Here is a 12414-nt window from a genome sequence, read left to right as displayed (position 1 = left end):
TGCATTTCTGAGCCCATCTCTTTGTCATATAACTTGACAGACACAGCCAATAGCAGCTAACATGTTACTGACATTCTTTCTTCCAACCTCTTCACCTAGCATTCACCAGCAAATCATCTGCTTTCCAGGTTATCACAGAGTTTTCCAAAAATTTTTCCAATAGTTTTGCCCCTGAATAACATAGACAACTATCCTCTCAGTTTCCAATACCAATTTTCTTGACACTCGCTGCTTGACCACTATGCTGGTGACTTATATTTTATGTTTTTGTTACGGCAGTACCTAAGTCTGGACCTAAGTCTGTATAAGTCAGGATAAATTTTATTATGCTGTGGTAACAGCCAACCCCCAAATCTCAGTGGTGTAAAATGACAGTTGTTTATTTTTTGCACATGATACATGTCCATTGGAGGGGGGAGTCTGGTGGCTATGCTTTATGTTATCTTCACCCTGGCACCCAAGTTGCTGAGCTACCGCTCTTTGATAATTCCTGGGTTTTGTGACAAAGAGAAAGACAACTCAGGAGGGTCTTGTACTGCAATTAATGGCTGCTGTTAATTCATTGGCCAAAACTAGTCACATGGGCTCCAAGTAATCATAAGGGGACCAAGAATTACAATTTCTGGGAGACAGAAAGCCAGAAATATTTGATGAACAACATTTGTAAGTGCATCACAAGCACTCTCGAACATGACACCAAAACACAGTATCTGTGATAGGCAGCCTCTCAGATGGTACCCAGTGATCTCTGCCTCCTATTTTTTTTTGAACTTCTCTACAGATGATCTGCCTCCTATTTTTGTGTAATCACCTTCCATTGAGTCTGGGCTGGACCTAGTGGTTTCTTTCTAATGAATAGCATCCAAACACAGCCCAGCAGCCATCCTGAGTTGGGGAGACAGAGGAACGAAGATAAGAATGACAGCAGACTTTCTTGTTGGAAACAATGTAAGCCAAAAAACACTGTAGAAGAATATTTAAAGTCCTTAAAAAAAAAAAAAACCACAAAATTGTTGACCTAGGATTCTATACCCAGCAAAAAGAATGTTCAAAAATGAAGATTAAGGAAAAACATTCAAAAGGTGAATGAATTAATCACCAGAAGTCCAAAATTTAAATGAAAACCTTCAGATAAAAGGAAAATTGTTGGATGGAAATCTGGACCTACTCAAGGGGATAACACTGAAAATGATAATTATGGGGGTATATATAAAAGAGTTCTCTTGAAAAATTTCCTAAAGAGATGATTGCTTAAAGAAGAACTAATAATAATGTGCAGTGGGGTTTATGGTAAACGTAGATGTAAAGTACATGACAACAAAGTAATACAGGGTGTGAGAGGGGAGTATATTCTTGTAATTTTCTTGTGTTGGAAGTGGTATAATGTTACTGAAGGCAGACAGTATAAGATGTATTCTTCCTTTCTCCTTATTCCTGTCACTTGGGAATTTCAAGCCCCTTTTGAGGAAACAGGAGAGAAGAGGTAGTCCAGGCATTAGAGAGAGGGTTTAGAGAGTCCTACATAGGAAGAACGATAAAGAAATTTGTAAAGGTGCAGTTTGAGGCTTTTGGCATAGGATGAGGACATGGCTAGATTGGATTAATTTGGGTTATTAGTCAAGGGAAAGTCTGGAAGACAAAGGTAATGAGGAGACTGGGATATAAAGTGAGGAGAATCTCGTGATTTTGTGCAGATTGATTAGACTGTCGGTTTAGAATAGATACAGATAAAGTAATTCATAGATTAAAATATTTAATGTTGGAAAATAAACAAGGCAATGACAACAAGAATAAAAGCTTCACACAAACTTTAGAGACCATTTTTTAGCTAGGTTTCAGCTTGTTGCTGGAGCTATGAATCGTGATATTGGTTAGCAGGTAGGAAATTATGTGAAAGAATCTTCTGGTGTCACAATTTCTGGGTATCACTGGAACATTTGATCATCATTCCTTTGGCAATTCCAGCCTTCTCTGGAAGGTCAGTAGAAGCAATTGATTTATTCACCTCTACAGGAATCAGACTCGGCCTATTTTGGTAAGTCTGTGTATCCTTGATCAAGTTAGCTGAAGCTTAATACTTACATATGATAGCTAGTTATACTAAACCATAGTTTTTACTATGGTTTTACTAACTTGTCATTGAGCATAACACTTTTTTCTTCGATAATGGACACACAGTCTATAAAAACTATTATATTCAAATTCCAAAACTTTTAACAATTTAGTTTTATTATTACCACAATAAACACTTACTTATTAGGCATAGAATACTGCACTAGGCATAAGAAACAGTTACAAGACATTTTTCATTTTTCCTGCCCTTTGCTGAAGACATGTAAATTTATACAAGATAGAGCTATTAATTACCCACTGTGTCCCAGACACTGTTCTAGGTATTAAGGATTTAATCAGTGGTGACAAAGACAGACATAGAATGGGAGTTCGGGGGACAATGATTAAGCAAAAACATTTACAAAAAAATTAGAGTACTGGTTCTCAACAGGGGGAGATTTTTCTCCCCTTTTCTACCAAGTGATATTTGGCAATGTCTGGAGATATTTTTGTCGCAACTTTGGGGTGGGGTGCTACTGGCATGTGAGTGAGTGAGTGGAGGCCTTGGATGCTGCAAAACTTCCTACAATGCACAGGACAGTCTCCTCCCTCCTAAACAAAAAATTATATGACCCTAAATGTCAATAGTGTCAGAGTTGAGAAATCCTGAATTAGAGTGATGATAACTGCTATAAAGCAGAAGTAGAGTGCTAAGAAAACATATAATGGAGGGTTTATAAAAATCTTCTCCGAGAAAGTGAAATTTAAATTCAGACTTAACGAATGAGTTGGCCCTAACAACTAAAGTGTGGGAGCAGTGAGGTGGGGAAGAATTCCAAGCAGAGGCAACAGTAGGCAGTGAGGAGCTTATTTTGTGTAGTTGTGTGTGTGTATGTGTATCATATATATCGTATGTATCTCATATATACATTACATTGTATATGTGTATGTATATATTTAATCATGCTCAGTAGTATCTGCTGAGTAATAGCAGTTAACATTTGTTGAGCCTGTACTACATGTTAGGCACTGCATTTCACATGTATTACTTTATTTAATCCCCACTATTACCCTGGAGGTAGATAATATTATTAAGCTCAGGTTATCTTTTTTTTTCTTTTTTTGTGGTACGCGGGCCTCTCACTGCTGTGGCCTCTCCCGTTGCGCAGGCTCAGCAGCCATGGCTCACGGTCCCAGCCGCTCCGCAGCATGTGAGATCCTCGCGGACCGGGGCACGAACCCGTGTCCCCTGCATCGGCAGGCAGACTCTCAACCACTGCGCCACCAGGGAAGCCCCAAGCTCAATTTATCTTTGAGAAGCATACTTGGTTAAGTACCTTGCCTAAGATCACATAGTTGGGAAGAGCCAGAGCCAGGATTTGAATCCAGGTCAGTCCAGCTCTTCCAAGGCACTTTCTTAACTAATGCACTGTAAATGTAGAGAGGCAGGGGGTAACAAATAATCACCAGGAAGAGAAGGAATAGCTGTAGGTATCAGGCAGATGTGAAACTCCTGTACTTCAAAGGAAGACAAGGATTTAGATAGGCAGAGAGGCAGTGGGAGCTCAAGCTTGTCAATTGCCATAACCATTCAAAGGAAAACAATTTTTTTTCACATAACATAAATGGACTTCAGTTATGTTAACCATGGGGCACAGTTTACTTTATCATCTAGTGGCTATTTTATATTTGCTCAAGACTTAAAATTGTATGTAAAGGAGAGTTATACAATAGAGTATTTATGTACTTTTATAGATATTTAAGTATGTCATTTTCAGAATGTTCCCATATGCCTATAGCAAAATTAATATTAAGAATTTCAAAGAACTATTTAAAAACAACTCACCCCTCCTCTCCATTATTTTAACTTTCTAATCTAGGTTTTCAGTGAATTATGCCTTTTCGGTTTGGGACCCAGCCAAGGAGGTTTCCAGTGGAAGGGGGAGATCCTTCAGTTGGGCTGGAGCCTGGGCTGAGCTCCAGTGCTTCCTGTAACGGGAAAGAGATGTTACTAACCAGGTAAAAAGTCTTCTTGTCCTAACAGCTGAGGAGATGTGTAATGGCTATCATCAATGCAAGCTTTGGCTGACATTCAATTAGTAAGAAAGAAGCCTAGGAGCATTGCTGTTATTAAATTAGTATTACCAGAGCCTAGGTTTTCTTAGCATAGAGTCTGTATATTGTAAGTCTGAATGATAGACCAATTTTGGGGGGTAAATATTTAGCTAGTTTTTTGTTAATAGTTTCAAGATTATATAACATTCAATCAAATAAGCAAAGCCTTTAGTGCTGTTATGTGCAGGGTACTGTGCTAGGCCTAAGGCTACAAAATATGAAAAAGACTCAGACCTCAGAGTCAGTGTCACTTTGGCTTTGACTTGACCTTTGGCAGAAGGAGAGTGATAGAGAGGTGAAGATTCTATTTTTGCAAAATTGAAGAAAACTATAATAGGATTTATTCTACTTTCCTTCTGTTTACCATAGTACATTGTTTGATTTCTCATGGCTTGGAATTTTCAGAACACAGATTTAAGCTTAATAAGGTAGGTGTTTTAAACATCAGAGTTATTCAAGGATAAAATAGGCTACTTCGGGAAATACTGATCAATAGTCTTTAGAAATGTTTAAGTTTGGGTTATTATTTGATGGGGATGTTGGAAAGGAAATTCAAGCACTAGGTGTATTTTTAGACTAGATGTTATTTAAGGGCTCTTTTAAACCTGAGATCCTATCAACATTTGAATAGTATGTGGAATAATATGTTCAGTTTTATATTTTTCCACAAATATTCTAGTTTTAAAATCACTCAACTGGAGTGATTTTAAGGTGCATATATGTATGAATTGCCATAGTATTATCACTTATGTTTATAACTATTCACTCCCCCCTGCCCCACTTTTCTTTGCCATTTAGCAATCACTGCATACCTTTCAAAAGAACATCTGGAGGGTTGTCTTTGTATTTATAAGTTTCTTTTGATTAAATGTATGGCACAACATTTAACAACAATTTCTTTGCAATGTAAGTCTAAAATGTCTGCCTCATTAGTGCCACTGTGTTATATTTATTTTGTGACATTCAGAGATTTCAAAAAGACTTAAAACAGTTGAATGAATATACACTCAAACTTTGGTTCTCTGAAAAAAATTTCCTTTTTTATATCTAAGTACATGTCATTTTCTCTTTTATTTAGGCAACTCCGAAGATGCCCTGGAAATCATTGCCTGACAATAACTAATGTTCCCATCACTGTCTTTGCAACAATGAGAAAGCCACCTGCACAAAGCAGCAAGGAAATGCATCCTAAATACCATCATTAAGCCTTTTGTAGAGGTTTGACTAGGTCAAGGGTAATGGACCAGTATCATCTTATGATCTGGTAAGCAAATAAAAGTGGTGGCACCTTTGGATGGTGACGGTAGTTGAAATGTTTACTTTTTGTAGGGAAAGACCGGAATGTAGTCTGTAAAACATGTGTAGTGATAAGCCATCAGTTATGTTTGATAGATAAGACAGAATAATATTTCACAATTAGAAAGTGCCTTAGAGATCATCTTGCTCACAGTGGATCATTAATATCAACAATTCACGATGAAGCTTAAGCCACCTTGATTATCAGTCAGGAAGGGCCCATTCTAAATGCTTAATGTGTTTTGGGCTGGTTTCCTTTGCTTATTTTTGGGTTGCTACTTAGCTGAATCCTTTCACTTGAATAGCCTAAGCCAGTTTCCGTCTTTCTGTCTTTTGATAATGTTCTGCCCAGGAATGATTATATTGGGTGAGAAATGGAGCCCTGTGGGTTATGCATTTTGAAATAATACCCAAGACTGAAGGAAATTCTTAGTCCATGGTTAATCTGCAAAGCATATACACTGCTATCATATGGGAGCTCAGGTTATTGGTTAAATTTATTATAATGAGGTCAAGGCTGTGATTCTAACCCCTATTTTTCCAGGAAAAATGATGTCTCATCATCACACCATTACCTCAAGTCCCAACCAGTCATCTTGAAATTGTCTACAGTTAGTATTGAGAAACCTCAGATTTTATTTTTTAATTTTATTCGATTAGACTTAAGGTTCAGTTTTGAGGTGTAGGCCAGCTCTTTCTCTTTTCTTTTTCTTCTTGTAATAGTTCCAAGAAAGTCAGCTTGCTTTCTTTACCTCTTGATGGTTGCCACTCTTCATCCCATGAAATTTTTTTTCTCCAAAAGACTGACTTTAGTGTCAGATATAGTTTCTCCAGTTTCTTGTCTACTTTTCTGCTCCTGATAAACCTTTTTAAGTGAAAGGTTTATTAGCTTATAATTACATGCATATAGACGCATGTGTGCTACATGAGGTGAAAAGAAAAGCTTTTCATCAGGGATTTATAAATGGAGAAATTCTGAGAGCTCACACAGTGCTAGGAGATGTTTGAATTCCTACCAGCCAGAGTAGAAAGACCTTATTGAACCTGTGGGGCATTGAGTAGAGTCCTCAGAAAGGTCATGTCTTAGTAGGAGATCTAAAGTAGCACTAGATTAAAGGTTAATGTATACTAACTTTAACAAAGTTTAAAAATAAGACTTGAGAGAATCAAGATGATCCATGAGTAACTCAATTATTTGCCAAATAAAAATTTAATACTCCTCAAAGGAACAGAAAAAAATCCATTAAGGAAATTGCCCAAGGCTGGGGAAAGAATCATGGGAAAGGAGAAAGGAGTAATGAAAAATTCCTCAGAGCTCATACAAGGCTGGGAATAATTTGTGATTCAACCATAGTGGAAAGAGCTTTTAATATATGGAGTAGAGTCCTCAGTGAGATATTGCCTCAGTGGGGGTGGGTTTGGAGTGGAGGATAGCTTTAGACTGAAGGCTGCTCTGGACCTGCCCTAACAAAGCTTAAGAGCAAGAGTGGAAAGGGTCAAACTGATTCCAAGTAACTAAATTGCATCCAAGGAGGGAAAAAAACCCTCAAAATTTAAAGAACTACAGTAAAATCCAGCACCAAAAATGTAAAATTCACAATGATGGTGTCCAATAAAAAATTACCAGGCATGCAAAAAAGAAGGAAAATGCAGTCCATAGTCAAGAGAATCATTAGTCAATAGAAACAGATTCAGAGTGCTGGATGATAGCATTAGCAGACAAGCTACCATAAGTGTTCAAGTAGTAGATGAAAGCATAATCACAATGAAGAGAGAAATGGAAGGTATAAAACGGACCCAACTGAACTTCTAGTGATGAAAAATACAATCTCTGAAATAAAAATATACACTGAATGGGATCAAGAACAGATTACACACTGGAGAAGAAGAGATTAATGAACTTGAAGACATAGCTATACAAATTATCCAGAATGAAATATGAAGAAAAAAAGACTGGAAAAAAGAGCATAAATTTTGTGTTTTAATAGCAAGCAGTCTAACATATATGTAAGTAGCTTCTCAGAAGGAGGAGGGAGGACAATAGAAAAATACTTGAAGAAATAATGGCCACAGTTTTTCCAGATTTGATGAAAACTATAAATTCACAGGTCCAAGTAGCTTAACTGACCCCAAAGAAAATAGACATGAATAAAACAAAACAAACAAAAAGCCATATAATTAAATTGTCTAAAAACCAGGGATAAAGAGAACATCTTAAAACCCAATAGAACAAAAGGACACATTCATTCAAAGGAACAACAACAACAAAAAGAATGAGAGCACTTTTAATCAGAAAGCATGCAGGCAAGAAGGCAATGAAGTCATATCTTTAAAGTATCTCTCAAAAATGGTGAAGTAAGGACTTTTCATCAGTACTAGAAGCAGATCAGTAGATCAGTACTATAAGACATGTTAAAGGAAGTTTTTTCAGGCAGAAAAAAATGATACTAGATGGAAATTTGTATAAGGAAATAAAGAGCACCAGAAATAGAAAATATGTGGGTAAATATAAAAGACTTTTTTCTCATTTTTAAACATTTATTTAACAGGCAAATGACTATTTAAAGCAAAAATAATAACAATAATTTATATAAAAGTATAATGTATGGTAACAATAGCAAAAAAGACAGGAGGAGGAAAATGGAAGTTTACTTGTGTAAGTGTCTTCAATGATTTATGAAATGGCATAATAGTATTTGAAGATTGATTGTGATGAGGTAAATATGTAATTGTAAACTTTAGATTTATCTCTAAAAGCAAACAGTAACAGAGAGCTAATACACCAGTCAGGGAGATTAAATGGAATAAATATCACTCAATCCTAAAGAAGGCAGGAAAAGAGGAAAAAAAGAACAAAGATAATAGATGTAAACCAAACCATATTGACATTTGCATTAATTATAAAAGGTGTAAACACTTCAATTAAAAGATAGATTATGAGATTGGCTAGAAAAGAGGATGGTGTCTACATGAACCTATGTTAAGAGTCTCATGCTGTACTGATTGAGCTAACTAGCACTACATGAACCTACTTTAAATTAAAAGTATAAAAGGATAAAATGGATATCCCATGTAAACATTAATCAAAAGGAAGTTGGAGTAGCTATATTAATAATAGACAAGAAGATTTTAGAGCAAGGAATACTACCAGAAATAAAGAGGGACATTTCATGATGATAAAAGGGTCATACTATCTTAAATGTTATGCAGAGCTTCAAAGTACATGAATCAAAAACTGATGGAAAGAACAAATAACTCCACATTTATAGCTTAACATTTTTAACAACTGGTAGTAGAACAACAGTACAGCAGAATACTATACATTCTTTTCAAGCACACATGGAAAATTTACCAAGAATAGACCATGTTATAGGCAACAAAACAAAGTATGCAGTGTGTGCAAAGTACGTTCCACAACAGAATTAAATTCAAATTCAACAGAAAAATGTCTGGAGACTCTCCAACTATTGGAATACTAAATGAAGCACTTTCAAACAACTCATGAATAAAAGAAGAAATTACAGGAGAAATTAGAAAGTATTTTGAAATGAATGAAAATGAAAACAACATATCAAACACATGGGGTACAACTAAAGTAGTGCTTAGAATTAAAGCCTTAAATTCTTTCATCAGAAAAGAAGAAATGTAGGGGAATTCTCTGGTGGTCCAGTAGTTAGGACTCCAAGCTTCCACTGTAGGGGGCACAGGTTCAAGCCCTGGTTGGGGAACTGAGATCCCCACGTGCAGCACGGTGTGGCCAAAAGGGAAAAAAAAAGAAAAAAGAAATGTCTCAAGTCAATTAATCTAAGCTTTCACCTTAAGAAAGAAGAAAAGATGAGCAAACTAAACCCAAAATAAGCAGAAAGAAAGAAATAAGATGAGAAAATTAATGAAATAAAAGACAAATAATAGAGAATAATCAATGAAGCCGAAATCTGGTTCTTTGATAAGACCAATAAAATTGATAACCTCTAGGCAGAATTAACAAGAAAAAAGGACACAGATTACTGATATCAGAAATGAGAGTGGGACTTCACTGCAAATTTTAAACATTAAGAGGATAAATAGAGTTTTTCACTGGGATGAATTCTTTAGTCTTCTAAGGCTTCTACCTTGAATAAATGCCTTCCCATATTCCTTACATTCCTAGGCAGGAGCTTTCTGCGAAGGGAATATTATAAACAGTCTGAGGGCAAGCCTGTGGCATCATGCTTTCATAACCTTCCTTTAGGTTGACATCAGCTCACGAATCATCCATCTTTAGACATGATCATTTGAAAACGTGTTCTCTGAGATTGCTGATTTAGCTCACTGTCAACTCACTGTGGTCTGGCTGGGCTAGTGAGGGACTCAGTGCTAAGCAGCTACCATCACTACACTTCCTTACTTGAGGGATTCAGTTGCTGTTCTTCTGGTTGGTAGTGTCATGTTACATTCCTCTTCAGTGTGAGCCTCTCTGTCACATGATTTGGCAGATTAGCAGGCTTTCACCCCTAAAACTCATCTATGCTCTGCTCACCCCATCCTGCCCCCTAGCAGTATCCTCTGCGAATGGTGTCCTCTGGTGTTGTGAAGTTTACAAATTGAGTGGCCTTATCCATGGTAGCTGATCTTTTCCTCTACTTTTCAGGACTTGAAAGGTTACCAAAGACTTGAGGGAATGCTTCTTGTCTCTCTGATCAGCTATGCCATTTTTTCCCCTAGTCTTCTCTCCATATCTTCAGGCAAATCAGAGATTCCTGGGGCTCAGGGGAACCCAAGTGGAGAAGTCAGTATCACTTTTTCCTTTCTGAAGATTGCCAGGCACTTTGTAAGTGATTGCCTTGGGAGGTGAGATGAGGGAGTAACTTTTATGGAAACTTGGCTTTCCTGAAATTTACTCAAAGAATATTTATTGAGCATATACCTACATGCCAGGCATTGTTCTAGGCTCTTACAACACATCATTGGATGACAGACAAAAATTCGTGGAACTTACATTCTGGACAGTGCCTCTTCTGTTGCCTTTATACAGACTGTGTGTGTGTGTGTGTGTGTGTGTGTGTGTGTGTGTGTGTGACATGTATGTAGTGTGTTGCGGGCATTGTGGTTTTACATTGCTAGTTATACTGAAATGACTTCTTTGAGCCAGTCCTAAAGAGAAGGGATTGGCTTCACACCTCAAAGTTTGGTGAACCTAAAATGTGTATTTACTGCTTTATGGTCCTAGTTATAGGCTGTAGTCACCAATTAAGGTAAGCAAAGACCCTACTTAACACCCTCTACTACCATGCTATGTACAAGGAAGTGGGAGCCCAGAGAACAGAAATAGCCCAGTGTCTTCTGAGATGCCCCCTTATACAAACTGTGCACTGAGAACTGAGGTGGTTCTTACTGGACCGAGGGTAGGTGGATATATATTATTCTATGTTTACAGAATGGGAAGTATGTGTCTATAAATGTGTATGGTAAACACTTAAAACCATTCTTCTAGGTAAGATCATTTTGGCTTCAGCTATTATTGCTATGGGCTTGATTCTTTCTGTGTTTCCCAATTCACAATTTCAAGAGAAAATTTTCAGTTGTTGGAACTCATCTTTTCATACCACCAGATAGTGGGATGTTGCTTCACTGGAAAGAAATAGGATGATGCCCTCACCCAATCAGCTGTGGCCATGAGAGGAGGAAGTGGGATACAGGCCCAAATAGGGCTGCTTCTTCAAACTGGGGCTATGGGAGGCCTCTTAATTTCCAAGGTGCTCTAAACTGGCAGGGGCCATGAATGACTAGTCAAAATTACTCTGAACATCCAATCTATATCTATATCTATATCTATATCTATATCTATATCTATATCTATATATATATTTTTTTTGCGGTACACGGGCCTCTCACTGTTGTGGCCTCTCCCGTTGCGGAGCACAGGCTCCGGGCACGCAGGCCTAGCGGCCATGGCTCACGGGCCCAGCCACTCCGCGGCATGTGGTATCTTCCCAGACCGGGGCACGAACCCGTGTCCCCTGCATTGGCAGGCGGACTCTCAACCACTGTGCCACCAGGGAAGCCCCTCTAATCTATATTTCTATGTATGAAGTTCCAATATACTGTGATTAACTAAAAGAAAGGAAATCATACTTCTTTCTCCCTAGACAGTTGAGAGAAGATGGGGTCCCATCGAAGAACTGAATCAAGCTCTTATAAATGGTAAATTCAAGGTTTCAGAAGGACATTGTGTGGTTAAGAGGGTCAGCAGATATGGGTCAGTAGATTCTTACTTGCTGAGCATAAGAATGTGAAATAATAACTGCAAAGAAGTGGCCCTGTAAATTGCAGAGAAGGTAGAAGAATTTTTGTGACTTTAGTCTGCATATATGTGAGTCTGCATACACACTTGCTGTAGTTACTGGAGGTCTGGCCAGGGTCTGGGCCACTGCTGAGAATGAAGGGCATAGAATGGCCCTCTAGGATGTATCGGGAAAATCTCTTGGAAAAGAAAATGGCAGGCTGTTCCAGAGCTGCTGCCTCCATCTTGGGTCTGTTGTAGGGAGGACTGTGAAGGCTTAGTGTGTCTTAAGCATCGGTCCAATCTGTACTGGTTAAGGCCCTAGGCTATTGGATTCAGAGTCTTTAGCTCAGAAGCCACATAGGCCCAGAGGCCATAGCTCTCAGAAGGTTTTGATTGGTCAGCCCAGTATTTTGCTCTTGTGATTGCTGTTGTTTTAATTTTAATTACTTACTAACTGAAAAATCAGGCCATTTCAAGCCCCTCAAATTTCACATTTCCAGCTTCTTTTGGAAATTTTGGCCCTTTCGATTTTCTCAGTCAGACACCACCAGGTTCACACCATGATACCTCTCTGGCTGTATAGGTGGTTGAGTCTGTGACTCCAGCTTTAGAGACCAGTTGAGAGTTGGCCTGAAGGCAGACAGTCCCCTGGGGGCAGGAAGCAAGGGGACAGTCATACTGCCCCT

The 12414-nt window shown here is 38.0% G+C and overlaps 1 protein-coding gene across 1 annotated transcript; it reads left to right on the top strand.

The window, feature by feature from the left end:
* Window positions 1-3946: 3946 nt before the first annotated feature.
* FAM229B (family with sequence similarity 229 member B) lies at window positions 3947-5397 on the top strand (the record flags this gene model as incomplete). The annotated part of the gene is made up of 2 exons (XM_082855255.1): window positions 3947-4071; window positions 5246-5397. The coding sequence occupies 2 exons, from the start codon at window positions 3947-3949 to the stop codon at window positions 5370-5372; spliced, it is 252 nt and encodes an 83-aa protein (XP_082711381.1). The 3' UTR covers window positions 5373-5397.
* Window positions 5398-12414: the final 7017 nt, after the last annotated feature.

The sequence above is a fragment of the Leucopleurus acutus genome (genome assembly GCF_964270905.1).
Source record: "Leucopleurus acutus genome assembly, chromosome: 15".
Classification (NCBI taxonomy): domain Eukaryota; kingdom Metazoa; phylum Chordata; class Mammalia; order Artiodactyla; family Delphinidae; genus Leucopleurus; species Leucopleurus acutus.
This window is presented reverse-complemented; position numbering and strand designations above follow the sequence as displayed.